At 34.9% G+C, this 19,146-nt stretch overlaps 1 protein-coding gene across 1 annotated transcript; it reads right to left on the bottom strand.

Moving 5' to 3' along the window:
* Positions 1-5,165: 5,165 nt before the first annotated feature.
* LOC147537395 (putative glucuronosyltransferase PGSIP8) lies at positions 5,166-9,579 on the bottom strand. The gene is made up of 5 exons (XM_086643943.1): positions 9,080-9,579; positions 7,377-7,629; positions 6,878-7,079; positions 6,640-6,787; positions 5,166-5,902 (listed from the first exon to the last, which is right to left on the bottom strand). Exons 1-5 carry the CDS (start codon positions 9,373-9,375, stop codon positions 5,362-5,364), a joined length of 1,440 nt encoding a protein of 479 aa, XP_086500069.1. The 5' UTR covers positions 9,376-9,579; the 3' UTR covers positions 5,166-5,361.
* Between the last annotated feature and the right edge of the window lie 9,567 nt (positions 9,580-19,146).

Below are 19,146 nucleotides of genomic sequence, written 5' to 3'. Positions count from 1 at the left end.
TAGATTAGGTCTTTGGTCATTAGGGCAGTCGGGTTAATCGGGCTGGCAATTTTCACTTTCGCAATGATCAAAGCCCGCCCATGCCCATTAACAGACTCGGGCAAGCCGGATTCGGGCTAATCAGGTGTCGGGTAGCGCCATTACACATTAACAAAAAATTTAATTTTAATGTTAATGAAATGATATCTAATGTAACTTAATAGTCAACAAGTGACTTAGTACTTACAACCTCTCATCACTTTATAAGAGTTTGCAACACCATTCTCACTTGTAAATGAACAATGTGGGATTATGGGAAGTTTAAGTTATTTATAAGTTTTTGTAAATATATAGTGCCACATTGAAGATAATGAGTAGAACTTCCATTAGGTTGACATTATAAGTAAATAACTCCCATTGCCATCAAACCAAGCTTCTACTTAATAGAAGTGTTTCCTACTCGGACCCATATCTAATGGGCTCGGAAATTTAGTCTTTCAAGACTAGATAATGGGCTATAAATATAAGTTTATAAATATAGTCTGTATTCCCATAAAAATGTATACATAATTGACCGGCCGGCCGAAGAAGATGATGAGGTGTCGAGAAGATGAAGTGGCAGAGAGAACATATGAGATGGAGGAGAACTTTCAAAAAAATGTATTCTGTATTCCCATAAAAATTTATTCCCCGGAGAATTTTAAAAAAAAATCTGGATTCCCTCGAGAATTTATTCCCTAGAGAATTTCTTTTATTCCCCAAAGCCGCGGCCATTCAGAATATCTCTTGTAACTATCTAATGGTAATATTAGATAGATTTTGTATTATTTCCTAGTTTAGTAATCAGAGAAACCCTAAACCCTAAGTTATCTATAAATAGGAGAGGGTTCTAGGAATTGTATGTGGTGATTATAATAAAGAAGTAACTTCTCCGTGGATGTAGGTCTTAAATATTTGACCGAACCACGTTAAATTATCGTGTCATTATTTATGTTCATATCTCCGGTTATAATATGATCGTGAGTTTAACATGTATTCAGCAGTGGTGGTAGGATTCAACCATTTTTGTAAACTAAAATGATCGAATCCACTTTTCTTTTCTTTTTTTAACGGAATAACGGTTTGAACCTACAATTTAGCCCTAATCGATCATTCTACGAACACTTCATGAAAATCAACCGAATTATCAAAGCTCACCATAGTTAAGACTAACTGACAGTACCCAAATAAAAACAGTAGAAAGATATATTTATTTAGCCCATCAAAGAATTTTCACTTGATTTACACAAAAATTCAAATTAAAGTGAATGAGACTACACAATTTAGATTCGTCTAATAAGGAGTTTAAAAACGCAAACATTGCTTCATAGTTTATCACAAATTCTAAAACTGTAAAGATTTGTTAAACAGAAAATTGAATTTAAAAACAGTAACAAAAATTGTGATTTTAAATTTTATGTGATAGAAAATTACCGGTTGAAACAGTTGGATTCGAACCAATTTCTCATTAAAATAGACTCGAGTCCACGAATTTTGAGTACAAAAATACATGATAGTACCTCTTTTGATAGAGGTAGTTTTTATCAATTGTCTAAAAATTGTGAGGACTTGAATAGAGAGAGCCAACAAGACAAACTAGAGAGGTAGACAGGTAGTAGTAATAAGAATCAGTATAACTCCTCTCTCTCTCTCATCTTGGACCATTTTCAGTAGAACCTCAATCAATGATGAGTCCAGGTGCAATAATTTCAGACCGTTATGAAATCCAAAAGTTGCCAAATAATGACATGTCAGGGATTTAGAATACCTTTTTTGTCTCTATAGTATATACCACGTCACTTAGATATAGTCCTCCTAGTGGACAGTAAGAGTGTGAAGTCATCAGCTGAGCCATATAACCTAACTAACCAAGCCAAGTGAACTCCTCCTAGTGGTGTTTGTGGGCCATACGTAAATAATCTTGTAGTATTGGATTTCCCTCGCTAGATTCAGAGTCTCAACGGTTATCTTCCCTGTATTTTTCTTTTCTTTTCTTTATATAGAGAGAGAGAAACAAAGAGTTACTAGTGGTGGTGGTGGTGCTCCTGAGGGGGATGATGATGATGAATACTGGGGTGGGGGGTGGATGGATGGTGATGGCTGTAAGGTATGGACAACAGTAATATTGTTATTTATTAAGGGGCAGAGCTAGAGAGAGAGAGTTTTTGTTTTTTTTAGTAAATCAGGTAAGCTGGTTAATATCGCCAGCAATGATGATAGGGGGACTCTTTGGGCATACTCTCAGGTGTACCCTCACAATCACAAGGCTACTTTGGTCTTTTCACAGTTTTGTCAGACTGAAAAGACTAAAATAGCATTGGCTTCTGAGGGGGAGTACACTTGGGAGTATACTTCAGGGAGTCCCCCATTCATTTTCTTATGGCCAGTGTGTGTGTGTGAGAGGATTAATGTGAGTGGATCCCACTAACTAGAAAATTGTATCTGGAACGTTAACAGTTATTATTAATATGGGAATTACTGCTCATCTCATCCATTCATACTAGATAGAGACTAATGAGGCTAAATGCCCTCACCAAATGCCACAAAACATATTTTTCTTAATCATGTGTATCTAATTTCACTCATATATCCATCCTGTTTTCCTATTTGTGATTATTTCTTTGCATATTTGATTTCACTTTTATATCTATCCTTTTTCGTATTTGTTATTATTATTTTTATCAATTTTTATCTTTATAGATACTAGAGTATAGTCCGTGCCCGTAAGACACGGAAATTTTTATATTTATGTTATACAAAATTATCAAATATTTTGGTCTTATACAAATATTGAAGTAATAAGAATATATTAAAAATAATAACCGAGATATATTGAGTTGTTTGAAGGGAGAAAAGAGGAAAGAAAGAAAAATAGTTAGAGAGTTTATAGGGAGTGGGTAGTTATTCTGACGGTAAAATATTTATCTTTTTAAAGACTCTTTAAAAGGAAGGGTCATGGTTTACAAAAAAAAATTGGACGACCGAGATTTATAACCAAAGTTATGACATGACACCAAAACCTATGTCATTTGTTATATAGATGTAAAGAGGTAAGTGATTTTCCACTCCCAATATTCTAGTATGATATCGGAAGGAAACAATCCTTCATTAATTGATTTTTTTGCTTGTTCGCTGACTTGCATCGACCGATGGATTCGTACTCCACCAAGGTAATGTTTCTAGGCCTATGTTCCCGAAGCAGACCATGCAAATGTTGCTGCCGCTGGCTCCCCAGGCAATCAGAATTACGAATCTGTCAGATTTGTCATGGTACGCTTATAGTTAGTGATGGGCAATGAGTCGTTCTGTGGCGGAACGACACGCTGGCCATGCGTGGCAAACACGCCACAACCACGCAAGGCACGACACTGGAGTACGTCGTGTAGTCGTGGCGTGTTTATTAGCCATGATGCGGGGCTTGGGAACTAGAGGAACGGGGAGTTACCTAAATATCTCCTCCCCCAACCTCATTCCCTTTAACGAAAGCGATGTGGGACTAAAATTTGAAACAAATTAGACCAACCATCTTTAGTCAGTCAATGAACATTGACCTTAGTCTTTTTCTTAAAAAAAAAATTAGCCCAATTGGCCCAAATTTGACCCACTTTCTTTACCATAACTTATGTATTTGACTTAAATCTCACGCTTTATAACTTGTCTTTGTGAGTTATAGGAAGGCCAGCGCTTTGGGGAAAGCTAAATAGTTTCTGGGGTGTGAAGACTTGATAAAAAATTGGTCAATTTTGTTTGACGATTTTATTTAGGGGGAAAGCAACATAGCTTCTCCACCTCAGCTCTCTCTCTCTCCACCTCACCTCACTGTCTCTCCACCTCACCTCTTTATCTTCTCCGATTAGGTCGCCGGCCGGAAAATTTTTCTCCCTTTAAAATTTATTTCTCCGAAAAATTTCTAAAATTCTGCATATTCCTTTTAAAATTTCACCCCTCGGAAACTATTTAGCTTTTCCCAAAACGCTGGCTTATAGGAATGCGTTAAAATTAACTACGCCCTATATCTCATTTTCTTTTATCTCTAACAATGTGTTACTACAGAGACATAGTAAAAATCTTATTTTGAGTAGAAGACTTCAAGAAAGAAATATTTAAACCTCTTACTCGTGTAAAAGTAGAGAGGTAAAGTTAAAAGTTATGAGTTCTCTCACTTTTTTCCTTTTCAAAGGAATAAATTGTCATCAGAATATCAGTTTGATAAAATTTATATTTTGTGTACAGATTTATGGTTTATCAGTGGCGTGGCTGAAAAAAACGGAGTCTGGTGAGAAGTTCTATTCGGGGCTCTTCGATAATATAAGACGAAAATAATTTCTTATACATAGTTAACAAAAAAATAAACTTTAGTTACTAAATCCATTTTTGATATATTTTAGATGAATGTAAATGAATATAACAATTGACTATGTTTGATGCTTCAAAGTATTTAGGACAATTTCAAAAAAATATTTAGGACAAAATAACATGCCAACCAATTATTTTTTTTTCAACAGAAAAAACATTAATTTAATTCTATACAAATTTTCAAGAATCATTTTTGAAAAAAAATGACGAAAACATTACTTATTAAACTTCCTTTGAATCATTAGCCTAGAAGCATATACCAAGATAAGTTATTCTACTCAAATGAACTAGTGAGATTTGAACTCTTGCCCTCTTGTTTGTACAACAAGGAGTTACCAAATGAACTACAACTAAGTTATGGTAATAGTTTAGTCCCTCAAATATTTATACCAAGATAAGTTATCCGAGGGGCCCCAATTTCATCGGTTTTTCTTGTCGTATGAGGGGGGGTCTGGTGCCGTCGCACCTATGACACCCCCTCTTCCACGCCACTGGGTCTACCCATTGTATATCTTACCATTGAAGCTGCTAAGAAGATAGGAAAATGATTGGCGAGACTAAAACAATCAAACCTGAAGAAGTCGAGAAGTGGGGCAAGTATGAGAGCATTCGTATTATTCTGTCTTGTGTAGTTTTACGTGGTTGGCCTATTTTTCGGTTAGATGTGAAGAACGTCTTCTTACATTGTTTTTTGAATGAGGGAGTGCTATTTAGCAATTTAAGACATGTTTTAGTTAGTTATTTTTGTCTGGTAGTTTTATCGAACAAAATTAAGGTTTTATATAGCAGCATCCAAAAACACCGAACACCAAATATAATATTATTTTTTTGGTTGTTGAAAAAACACCAAAGAGAATTCAAACAAGTCTAAAAACTAAAAAAGTATAATGCACAAGGTTGATACATATCAAGAACAAAACAGACATATATGTGTACTAAAAAGAAACTCCAAAAATGTAGTTATTGTGGGGTTACCTATTCTTTTGTTCAATACAACTTGTTAGAAGTAGAAAGCTGTGTAGATTCTCCCTGCAATCTAGGTAAGAAACTCTCTTTCTCTAGTGTTATCTGCAATGAAGCCATTACTTTCACCAATGATCCCCATATAATTGGAGAACAACAGAAAGCATAACCAAATAGAACAAGAGCTCTAACAATACCATTAGAGTACCAAGGAAATACCATCACAAGTAGTGAACCAAAAATACCCAAAGAAGGTGTAAAAACATGAATAGTTGGAAGTTGGAAAGTAGTAATGGCAATCGTCGAAAGTGATGAAGAACTGAGGAAGTAGAGAGACCAACCAATAAGCGGATGAACCGTTCGAGGAATGAGGAAGAAAGGAATTATGTAAGATGCTAAGATCGACCACATTGCTGTAATTTTAATCCCTGCTTGTAAAAAAGAGAAGGTCTTACTCTGGCGATGGCAAAGCTTCGATAGATTAGGTCGAGCTAGCTGAGTTGCCACCATTGCTAGTACATATACTAAGGACTGGATCAATATTGCTGGTATCTCAGCATTATATCTGTTTCATAAATAATCACCAAAACAAGAATAAGTAAACAAGACGAAGAATCATATGCATAGCTTCCAAATCACTACGCCATATTAACAAATTGTTGTGATACTCCCACATCGACTGAGGATGGTGCAAGTGTGAGTTCATTAAGGGATGAAAAATTTCTAGTCTTGCGTTAGTTTTTGGGCGAGAAAGGTCCATGACCACCCAAAGATGGTATTAGAGCCCAAAAAAACAAGTCTCGATAAAATAGTCTATTGCACTTAAGACCAAAGTGTAAGGGAGAGAGCATTGGGATAATCCCACATCGCTTGCGGATGAGGTAGGTGTTTAGTTCATAAGTGAAGGGAAGCCTCGTTAAGATAGTTTTTGGGGTGGCATTGGCCCAAGACCACCCGGGGCAGGGGAGCTGGTACCAGAGTCTAGGAAAGTGAAACAACAAGTCTCCATCAAATAGTCTATTTCAGTTAAAAATAGTGTGAACCGGGGAAAATATTGAGCTGATCTTCAAATAATCTGTTGTGGAAGGGCTGAAGCCAGAGATGCCAAAACGACCCAACACAAAGTTCATTCATACTTGCCGTGTGTGAGACGCAAGAAAATGATTTATGGACTGACATTTCCGAGGATGGTTTCTTTTGAATATATCAGTCCAAATTGAGTTGGTTGGAATTTCGATAAATTTTTAACCGGGTCAAGGTTTCAAAAAAATGTGACTTTTTGCAAGAAGTATCAGTGTTTACCCAATTGTGTTTTGACGTTGCTGGTGCCATGAAAGGCCTAGAGGAAGAACAGGCCATGACCACCAATACCATGGTTTCATCCATGGTGCGCTCGGAAAGGTGATAACACTGTTAGGCCCACAAGGTATTCTCCAAGCGAGTTTCAAATCTGAAAACAATGAAGAGTGTTTGAGTTTGCTAATAACCTGCTTGAAAATCGAAACTCCTTCCTAAATATAAATACTCAAAATTTACTTACAATAGTAGGAAGCATCCATCTGATATCCTAATGGAAGTCTATAAGTACCATCAAGTTTTGTTCCATTAAGAGGAGGATGAAACAATGGCTTATCAAGTAAATCCGGGAAGTAGCTCACAAGAAACCCTTGATCTGCACCATCTGGATTGCTTCTCTTGATTTCAAGTTCATGAAGCATGTCCTTGAAAACTTCCATTGATGGCTGGTAAAGCAACAACCAAATCTTAGTCCTAAGGAAATCAAATAGTTGACATTTTAAAAACTCTTACCCTCGTATACAATCTACACGAAAATGATCAACGGTTGATTTTGCAATAAAGATATATAATAACGTCTAAGGTGGGGATTGTTTTTTTTTTGCGTACTCGTCTGAGCTTGACTTGTTTCTTTCACGAGTATAATAATCATTTCAAACTATTTCAAGCATTCATATTTCAGACTTATTTTTTATTTGAACAATTTCGACTTAGACCATTTAAAAATACAAATAAAATAGTACCTGTAAAACGAATAGGCCAGTATGAAAGATGCAAGGATTGATGAAGACAGCACAATATTGACCACATTGGAAAAGCTCGTCCGTTTTCCTTAGAAATAGATTGTCCGAATCCAGCATTATGACTCGGTCGTATTCAACCAAACTCCATGCATAAAGCTTGTTCAGTGTCAACTTGAATCTGTCAAAGTTATTTTGTGTTTGATATGGATTCTCTAAGTTCTTCACTTTAACAACCTTCACTCCATCTTCCTTTCTGTTTCATACAACTCAAAATTACAAAAAAAGTTAATTTAAAGAGATTTCGTTATCTCAGGGTGGTAAATCCAAATACTCAATCTTTGAGGGGTAACCGAAAACACTAATTGATTTTTTATTTTATTTTTGTTAAAGTAGGAAAAACGCTAATTGAATCTAGGATAGTAGCCCTAAAAACCATAATATTAAGGTTTTTGCTTGTTCCATCATATAGAGTTGTTTAGGACAGGGTGGTCCTAAGTAGGGTACGCCAACAAACTTTCCCTTGCAAACAACATGTCATGAACAAAGTTGTTCCAATAAATAAACCTAATTTTTCTTTCATCAATCAAATGCAAAACTTGGCTATGAGGGCACAAAATATTTATGTCATATGGGGTATAGGCTTGAATGTAATATCTCTTGTAGCTAAAGGGTTGAGGTGGTGTTAGTGTTGATTCCAAAAAGCCTATTTTGCTAAATAGAGATATTTTAAATCTGTATGAACATTTTTTTGAGAATTCAACTACGATCTACGTTAGTCGTTACAAGGCATTGGTATATCATGAAGATGTGATGAGCACGATAACCGCCTAATTTAAACCAATAATGAAAGAGGCATAAAACCCAACAACATGAAAGGGGCCTAAAGCACGACAAATTTATTTACTTCACTTATAATTTATAGCCTAAATTACATGGGATAAATCTTGATGACAACTTCCACCAAGACTCGATCCCACAACCTCATTGACTTAAGAGGGGTGTCCAACCATTACACCAAATGCTGGTGGACAAACATTGATTGCATAATGGGGTGCAATTACACAGTTTATGACATTAACCATGTCTGTCGAACATGAGCTATACCTAACATATATATAAATCATGACGATTTAGTCAGGGCCGGCCCTACCACCTACGAGGCCCAAAGCCACTTACAATTTTAGGCCCTTAAGTTCTTTTACGTTTTATAAAAATTATAAAAAAAATGGACTTGTGAGGGCTCAAACCTTGGTCTGTTGGTTTGTGAACAAGTGTACAACCAATCTTCTAATTCAACTTTAGTGTTGGTCATTGAACATAAATAATAAAATACCCTTAAACAATTCAACCGGAGGCCGGCCCTGGATTTACTCTATGAAATTTAATATTATCAGAGTATAAGGTGTACGAAAAATGACAGAAACATCAAAATTAAAAACAGAACATGGGCCAAAATGGTCATAGAAAACAAGGATGACAGGATCAACATTCTCTTTGATAGATTCCACACTTCATTGTTTTCTTGCATCGAGATACAAATTTTATTCATTCGAGTTAGATATTTTTGTGGGTCCAAAAACGGTTAAAACAGCCGATGCTACCAAAGTCAAAGAACATAAAATTTAGGTTGACTAAATCAACGGTCAGGATTGTACTGTCTAAAAATCTAACCAGAGAGAGTAGAGAGAGAGAGAGAAACTTACAGAGTTTGAATCCAATGAAGAGGAACATCAAGAGAAGCAATAAGAACAAGATCAGCTTCAACTTTTAGATTTGCTAAAGATCTAAACAAAACCCTAATTGCTACATAAAATTCATAATCCCTAGGTGTTCCCATATACATCATACCCACATAAGCATTTGACCATTTCTTTAAATCCATTAATCCTCTTCTTCCCCTAATTTCTTCTTCTTCTTTATCACCACCATAACCAACTATTAATGAAGAATTCATTAACATTACCAAGATCAAACCCTTCATAAACCCTAATTTCTTCATCCTCTTCCTAAGAATTTTTCTTCTTTTCTTACCCCCTCTTTTTCTTTTCTTCCTTTTAACTCTTCTTCTTCTTCTTCTTCTTCTTCATTTATTCACTTTCTTTATTCAAAAAAGATTTATATTTTTGGGATCAATTTAAGGAAATTTGTGGGTGTCAACTAGGAAAGGTAACTTTTTCAGCCGGCCAAAAATAAGATTTACTATAAGTTATAGAAAGAGAGAGAGAGAGAGAGAGAGTTTTTTTTTTTTTTTTTGTAAGAAATGAAAAGTCCAATAATATCCAAAAAAAAGGTATAAAATTCACATTTAATTTTTTTTTTGATGAGGAAATTCACATTTAATTGAAATGGGGAAACTTTAGGAGAAGACTTCCTTGCCTTTTTTTCCCTCTTAAAAAGTTGCCCATTTAAATTTAGTTGTGACATGTGGGGTAGGGCTTATACGTTTGGTTACTAATAAATCACGACATTTAACTTTCAATCAACTTCTTATGAAAGATTAGGGATCAGAGCAACTCCAAGCGTGCTCTAAAATTCTAAATATAGAATTTTTCGACCTCCAAACGACATTATATTACTCTATGTTTCAGAGTTTTGTATAGACACATCTTTAAGTGATAGTGTTTTAGACAAATACAGGAGGAGATTCACTAAAGCTCATAGTTTGTGATGGTTAGATCTAACAACAAATAAATTTAACAATTGGATTGTCCTTGATTTAATTCTTTTTCAATTTTATTTAAAAGAAAACCATTCATGTTCTTTTGAGTATTTTTTTTGTTAGACTTTAAAGAGTCATTACATTTATTACATGACATAAATATATACAGTAATATAAATGTATCATGAACTGAATAAGTCCTACAACGAGCCATTATATCCAATACAAGAGACTTCCTAGTTTCAGGGTAGGTGTTCAACTTACTACATAAAAAATGGTGGACATGTTTTTTTGAGTAAAATGTTTTTCATACACTTGTTTACATTAGGGGTGAGCAACGGTCGACGAAATCGACCAAGCCGAACTTGACCGAACCAAACGGATTTGGACAGAACTGAATAATGTTCGACTCGGTTCGGGTAAAAAACGATAAACCGATTTTGATCTGGTCTGGTGTCGGCTTGATTTTTAAAAATCGTTTAAGCCGAACCAACCCAATCATACCTAAATATATATATATATATATATATATATATATGATGTTTTTATATTATATAACATTATAAATTAATAATTAAGATTTGATAATATCTGGAATACTGACTTGCTTGATAATTGTTTTGATAGTGATATTTGCAGTGCGATTTTGAGTATTAATTTGCAGACTGATCAGGATGACACAGCAAAATGGACACTCACAAAAGCTGGTAATTTCTCGATTAAATCAATGTATAACTATTTAAGAACAGGTAGCAATGGACCTATGCATGACTCTAACGACTGGTTTTTCATATGGAATATGAATACCATACCACGTATAAAACTATTCCTTTGGAAATGTTGTACGAATAGCCTACCAGTAAAGGACAAAATTGGGAGGTATATCGGTAACATCTATACTTGTATAAACTGTAATGATAATGAAACTTTAGACCATGTGATGTTACACTGCAACTACGCCAGAGCGATATGGTTTCATTTTCAGGTTAGATCGGAACAATTAATTACGGTGAGACAATGGATTCAGCAATGGAAAAATTTGGATGAGGAGATTGCTAATTTATATGCCAAAATCCTATGGTTTATATGAAAGCTAGGTGCGAAAATTGTTTTACCACTAAAAAACAAACTCCTATGCAGATGATCAATCGCATCAACAACACGTCAACCAAGCCACTCAAAATTGGTTCCATAATAACTAACAAATGCAGGGATGAACCACGTCAACAACAATGGAGACCTCCATCGACACCATATCTTAAAATCAATGTTGACGCATCATTTACGCAACTTACAAAACCAGCAGGAATAGGTTGTATTATCCATGATGAAGAAGCAAATTTTATCATAGCGGCAGCAAACACAGTCAGGGGACAAAATGCTGAAGAATGTGAAAGTCTAGCTATACACTACAGCATTTTATGGGCCATCCAACTACGAATACAACATGTTCACATCGAAAGCGACAATCAAAATATCATCAAGTACATTAATGGTCAAAGCGACGGTTTACATTGGCAGTCTAGACAAATCATCTCAAAGTCTCTAGATCTCAAGAATCAGTTCACAGGTATAATCTTCACTTATGCTCCCAGAGAATGCAACTCCAAAGCCGACGCTCTAGCTAAATGGGGTAGAAATAATATTCAAGAAAAAATATGGAATGTAGTACCCATCTTTTATTTCTTCTTTAAATTAAGGATCTCATGTAAGATTAGCTTGTTGTTTTATTCTAATATATTTCATCAAAAAAAAATTTAGATTTGATAAGGATTGTAAACTGAAATAAACTTTTTTAAGGCTTCAAATCTATTATAGTTTAAAAATTGACTTTGAATTTCATTTTTCATTCTTCTTTCTTGATTTCACTTTTTTCTGGTACTTCATTAAGTTAATTGAGTTCAGCCAGACCAATAAACCAAATTCAGTCTAATCAAATGAAATCGAGTTGAACGCAGTCGGTTGACGGTTTGATCGGCTCGTCTTTAGCCAATGATTTAGCGAAATAGGCATTGATTAGTCTGGCTTCGGCTTGACCCGAATAGTCGAAAACCGACCAATGCTCACTCATAGTTTTCATTTATTTATTTATTTATTTTACATGACAAAAATCACTTGTGTTTCTTTCGTAGACTTAATATAGGTTATTCAGGACCCGCGTATAATTGAGTAAATAGAAGACAAACAAATATCCACATCAGAGAAAGATTGGTTGGGGGCTCACTGGACATTACATGATGAATTCAGAGATGATGATGGGGAGTTGGGGTACAACAAGAAGAGACTTCATACGTAAGTTACCGCAAATCGCTAGGAAATTGAAAAAGTGGACTCTAGACAGAGTTTGGCATCTATTCAAACAAATTGAGCAGACCAAGCAAGAGTTATTGTTGGCTCAGAGTCAGTCTCCTTCACAATCCACAATAGATGAGGAAAACCTAATAGCGACAACGCTAAAAGGCTACGAAATATGGAGGAGACTTTTTTGGATGCGAAGGACAAAGAAAGTTTGGGTAAAAGATAAAGACAGAAATACAAGATTTTTTCATCTCTCTGTGATAAACAAAAGACGAAAAAATAAGATACTAACAGTGACGTTAGACGACCATTCATGGTCTGATAATTACTGATGTGTTTCTTAACAATTTTTACAGGGCCATCTAGAGCGGAACCGATGACAACTTTTCCCGAAGCTTTAGAGACCACAGAGAGGCCATTACTGCCTATTGATAATATATTGATTAGCACTCCCCCACCAAAGGATGAAATTTAGAATACAATTAAAGAGATGAAATCTTGCAAAACCCCGATCCAAATGGTGGGAGATTATAGGTGATGAAGTATATTTGAAACCGGACATCTTCCAGGTAATCTGAATCATACCAATATAGCTCTTATACCGAAGAAGCAAGCTCTAGAAAGACCAATTGGATATGGAACCATTGCATTGTGTACTACTTCAATTAAAGATAACGAATAATATTATTATAGCTCGGAAACTCTCACTAGGATGGCGGTTCAGCCGAAAGTGAATGGTTTATATAATGGTTTCAAAATTAACCAGTATGAACAAAGTATTAGTCATCTCATGTTTGCATATGATTTGTTCTTCTTCTGAAAAGCTTTAGATGATAACATTATATCCCTCAAGCATATTTCAGCTACGCAAGTTTTTCTGGGCGACAAATTAATTATATGAAGTCCTTTATACACTTGAGTGCAAATTGTGATACATAGAAGAAAGATATGATTTTTCAGACCCTTAGCGTGAACGAGATGAAAGTAGATGATGTGTATCTGAGAAATTCCTTATTGAAATCCAAGGGTAATTATGTGCTAGCTCGGGTCTATTATACAACAACAAACTCGACTCTTGAGGTTGAAGCAAAAGCAGCTTATCTAGCCATGGAGATTTCTATTGATTTGCCTGGTTATAAATGCACCATTGAAGGAGATTCAATGACGGTGGTACAAACCTGCTCTTTGATGGAAGGAGATATGTCGTGACTGAACAATTATAATGGATTTAAAGATCATGATGCAACAACTATCTGAGTGTAGATACTCTTATTGTCCAAAAAATGCGAATAAAGTTGCACAATTATTAGCTTATTCTCTTGTTAGGAATACATATCATATACCTAAAAAAGTAACTTGGTTAAATCTCCCTGAAACATTGTAAGTCAGTTGGAGTTGGAGATAAATAAATCTAACTTTCCTTTGACATTTGAGATTTAAAAATTTTAGGTTGAACCTAGTTTCATAAAAAGAACCTAAATGAGTCAAGATATTGCAATGGTCTATTCACAGACCAATATTTGTACTTTGTACCTGTTACCCCATATCCTGTTATGAGAGAGGAATATGTTACCTTACCTTGTCAAGGTTTTCTTTTTTATGATATTGGATGTGTAAGTTACACAAACAAGTTCTATACCAAATATGCTTCAAGTTGTAATCCATCATCTCCTTCAAAGAATTCCATTAGCACTTTATTAAAACGAAAAATCTTACTTAAAACAAAAAATGAACTAGGGGTCCAAAAAATGGGGTGGGGTGGGGTGGGGTGGGGTGGGGGGGGGGGGGGGGGATTCGCGTGCAAATATTCTGAAATCAATTATATTCTGGCCCTCAATCTTTTTGAAAGATTATCGACTTCTAAAAATCTATCTTTTTCATTAAAAATATACCAACATATAAGGGTAGAATGTTTGAGAAAAGGGAAGTAGTAAGATTAGAGAGAGAAAATATGTTTAAACAGGAATAAAAAGAGTAAAAATAAGAAATATGGAGAGAACAAAATCTGGAGAGAATATGAAAAAGGAATAAAATTTAGAGAGAGGGAAAATAGGAAAAATCTAGAGAGAAATTCGAAAAGTGTCTACTACATAACCAAATGACTAGTACATAAAACGATTCCCCGTACGCAAGAAAATTCCCAGTACAAAAGTGTCTAGTACATAAAACAATTCCCTGTACACAAGAAAATTCTCAGTACAAAAAGTGTCTAGTACATAACCAAATGACTGATACATAAAACAATTTCCGGTACACAAGATAATTCCCAGTACAAAAGTGTTTCGCAAATAACTAAATGGCTAGTACATAGAACAATTCCCGGTACACAAGAAAATTCTCAGTACAAAGTGTCTAGTACATAACTAAATGGCCAGTACATAAAACAATTCCCGGTACACAAGAAAAATCTCAGTACAAAAGTGTCTAGTACATAACCAAATGTCTAGTACATAAAAAAATTCCCGGTACATAAGATAATTTCCAGTACAAAAGTGTCCAGTAAATAAACAAATGTACAGTGCCAAGAAAAATGTCCTATAAATTTTCCTTAAAAAAAATTTACGTTTTGGAAGGAATGTCCTATAATTGTCCATCATATAAGGAGAGAATGCTTGAGAGAAGGAAGAAGTTAAGATTAGAGAGAGAAAATTTGTTTAAAAAGAAAAAAAAAATACGGAGATAGAAATTTGAATTTGGTTAAAAATTGAGAGATAATAGGAATTGGAGAGAGAAAAAAAATCATAAAGTAATTTTAAAGAGATAGAAATTTGTTGAGATTGGAGAGAGAGAGAGAGAAAAAGAAAATAAAAAAAGAAAAAAGAAATAAATCTGGAATATGGAGAGAGAAATTCGAAATTGGTTAAAAATTGGAAAGAAAATAGGAATTTGAGAGAAAAAAAATCTGGAAAAAAGAAAAGAAAATGGCATAAATTTCGTAATGTCAATTCCGTTAATTCGTGGAAAGTACAAATTTTGATGGGAGAGGCTTCAGATTTTGTTTCAGAAATTTTGAAATTTCCCAGGCATTTTTCAATGCTTTCCGTAAATTTCGAAAAAGATCAGGGTGTTTCGAAATTTTCTTATAGCATTCTGACGTTGTGGACCTGCATTCCGGTTTTAGACAACAACGGACTTGACTCGTTTTTTGGGCCCATTTTTGGACCGTTCTTCCAATCCCTCTTTTTAAAATTCCCACATTCAACAAAATTACCCAAGTTTCCATTAACATAAAATTAGCCAAGAAAGAAAGATTCTTAATAAGAAGTTTCAAAAAGCAATCATTCATAGTAAATTTCTAACTCGATTATTTCCTAATAATTGTTGTACCTCACAAGTGACATTAATTTGCTGTCCGACAGTATCTCGGCCCTTAACTACCAAAGCGTTGTAAATAATAGGCATCTTATCCGGGTGAAAGGCTACATCCAGTACCGGACCAATGATTTGAGCGACACGCCCCAAGTTTTTTTCTTCAAGTGCGGAAAACCCAAGACCATAAGTAGTAGGATTGATTTTCATAATAAAAATAAAGTGAAATATGTCGAAATTTTTTGTAAGTCGAATCAAAAAAATGTCTGATAGCAAGTTCGTCAGTTAATTCAATAAGAAATAGGAGTTAGTACTCGATTTCGTTGGTACCATCCAACAGAATCCAATTCAATTGTTTACTCTTTACTCATTCAGTGAGTCAATTTTCAAGTTTCACCAACCTATTTTCAAAATATCAAGTAGATGGATAAGGAGGAATCCGCCCGAGGAGGGGCTCGCGTCTGATTAGCTAGTTGGTGAGGCAATAGCTTACCAAGACGATGATCAGTAGCTGGTCCAAGAGGATGATCAGCCACACTGGGACTGAGACACGGCCCAGACTCCTACGGGAGGCAGCAGTGGGGAATTTTCTGCAATGGGCGGTTATTTTATTAAATTTGTGGACACATGCTCAAACCTTAAAAGAAGCATCCATCTTCAAATTTTGGAAGCAAAGGCAGCTCCTTTAGCAAATCCTAATAATTTTTCTCTTAATAAAGTCTTTCAGCTTATTCACAATAATAAATGGAATGATCAGGTTCTTGCAAATACCTTTAACAGCCACACTTAGCAATCTCATCAAATCCATTGAAATCAATAAAGAGGGGCAAGATATGATTCGATGGGCCCTCACCCCAACCGAAAATTTCACAGTAAGATCTATGTATCATCATTTAATTTCTACCAACAATAGTCATCAACAAAAAGACTTTAATTGGATAATCTTATGGTCTATTAAAATTATCCAGTGTATCTCTCTCTCTATCTTCCTATGAAAATATTGTACGAATGCCCCTTAGTGAGCCAAAAAATAGGTAAAGATGTAGGAATTCAAACTGCTTGCCCTCACGACCCTAGTATGGAAACTCCCTAACACACTCTCCTTCATCGTCAATTGGCTAGGAGCATTTGGTTTTATTTTAATGTTATTTCTACTCATATTGTCTCGGTTTCAAAATAGATTTTTCATGGCAAGATCTAAATAATATATCATCTACTTCAAACGATATTCACTTACTATATTATGGGACATCTGGAATGCTCGTTCTGCTAATTGTTTTGAAAACAGCATAACTTCTATGTCCCAAGTTATAAATCAGATTCTTTCGTTCCCTCATACTTCTGGTATAGTTCCAACTATCAAGGTAACAGGATCCCTTACATGGAAACCGCCAAACTACTCATATTACAAAATTAATACAGATACATTTATTACTAACATCAACAATTGTATTGGAGTTAGTCTAATTATCCATTAGTACCACGCTAACTTCATTGAAGCCAAAGTTACAACTCTTAGAGCACAGACTTCAAAAAAAAGTGAAGTTAAATCTATTATATCTGGTGTCGGATGGGCGGTTGATCATAACTACACTGACATTATCATGGAAAGTGACAACCAAAGTTTAATTCGGGATCCCACAGAGACGAGTCAATGGAAGTTGCTCATCATATCAAACAAGTAAAAGCGCTTATTCTGAAGTTAATCAATATAACGTTCTCTTACATTTCCAGATCTCAAACTAACCCAGCAGACAAGCTTGCAGAATGCGCTTGGACTCAAGCCAATAGATACTGGACATACATTCCGAACTTTATTTCTAATATGTATTGTAATCTTTGTCGTATTCATAAGTAATATTATCCTATCGTCAACAAAAAACAAAGTTCAACAAAAAAAAAACAAAGTAAATTCAAAAACAAAAGTAATAGAAGTCTTCTAACTACGAAGAGTATTTTCAATTGGCCGCCACTTTTAGAGAAACAAAAAAAACATTTGGAAAATAAAATTGTGAATTTTATCAAATTTTTCGAGCCTATGTTTTTTATTAAGTATCTCTCCGTCCATCACCACCTCCGACCACCACCACCACCACTTCTCTCCCCTATCTTCTTAATCTCTCCCTCTCTCCTCCCTATGTTAAATCTCTCTTCATCTCTAAAACTTTAACTCTCTCTCACAATCATTAGGTATTTGGTATGGTAGCCAATATATGGACAACCAAATCTTTTAGATGGACAACCACTGGTCGGGTGTACTTATATTAAAGTTGGGGACAACAAAATTCAAGGGTCTAACAATAAAAACCTATTTTTCTTATACTTCTTCATCTCCATCTCCATAGTTGACTAGGTTAACTTGTTTTCAGCCGAGATCACCACCTATTGACGGGTTTGTTAAACCATGATCCCGACGGAGTTGCTTCGATAATGGAGAAACATGTCATTGCTTCCGGTGCGAGGGTTTGTGGGAGTATACTTATTTCAACTCTCATAATGGAATCTCAAATTTCGATTTCTAATTCTCTCTACGCAATAGCCTGGAAGATCAGAATGTTCAATTCAATATCTTCTTCTTTAATGAACAATTCTGAGAATTGGATTTTTAATAAGTAAGAGCTTCAACAACATCCCATCTCATTCAACCGAATTCAAGGAAACCCTAACAATATCAGCTACTTCTTCACTTTCTCTCTCTAAGAATGTAGTTCTTCACTTTTTCTCTCTAAGGAGAGATGAATTAATTTAATTGAGAAGGAATGAATATCAAATCTTCTCCAAAACCTTATCATGTCATTATGGTTTACTGAAACCACCTTGGTTTACAATTTGTTGGAACCCTAACAGAAAAAAAAATGATTTAAATGCAAAACAAAAACAATAAAAACACTTCGGATTTTTTTAACACAGAGGGAGATGAAGGGGAAAAAGCCCGCCCTGCAAAGAAGAAACCCTTCAGAGAAAAAAGGGAAAATACAAGAGGATGTGTTGGTAGCATGAGAAAAAAGGATAAATTTTTGGTGATGAACACTTGACAATGGTGGTCGTTTTAGAAAATGAGGCTGGCCGGGGTGACTTGTGGCAGCGAATGAGAAGACGATGAAGGAAGAAGAAAAAACAAAATGATTATTTTACTTTAGATCCTGTATTCTGTTGTCCACCTAATAAATTTAGTTGCACCCAATTCTGTTGTCCACATAAAAAATTCAGTTGTCCATATAGTGGCCACCTTTGGTATAGGGACTCGGTTCTAGTGTATTGGGACCCGAGGATATCCGCACTTTTATTAAGTAAACATTTTAAAGAAAAAAAACTAGAAACATCATTTATTCACTTTACAAGACAATATTTTGAGAAATAATAATATATTAAATCAAAAAGAAATTATAAGAATTTAAGAATACACAAGACTATATAATGTTTGTTTTTTTATGGTTGGTTGGTTATAGAAGAGATTGAAATAGAACACGAAAATAAAAGATGATTTTAATTTCTGTACATTAT

The sequence above is a fragment of the Eschscholzia californica genome, unplaced genomic scaffold (genome assembly GCF_041429995.1).
Source record: "Eschscholzia californica isolate CP2 unplaced genomic scaffold, dmEscCali1.0.p SCAF_5, whole genome shotgun sequence".
Taxonomy (NCBI): Eukaryota; Viridiplantae; Streptophyta; class Magnoliopsida; order Ranunculales; family Papaveraceae; genus Eschscholzia; species Eschscholzia californica.
This window is presented reverse-complemented; position numbering and strand designations above follow the sequence as displayed.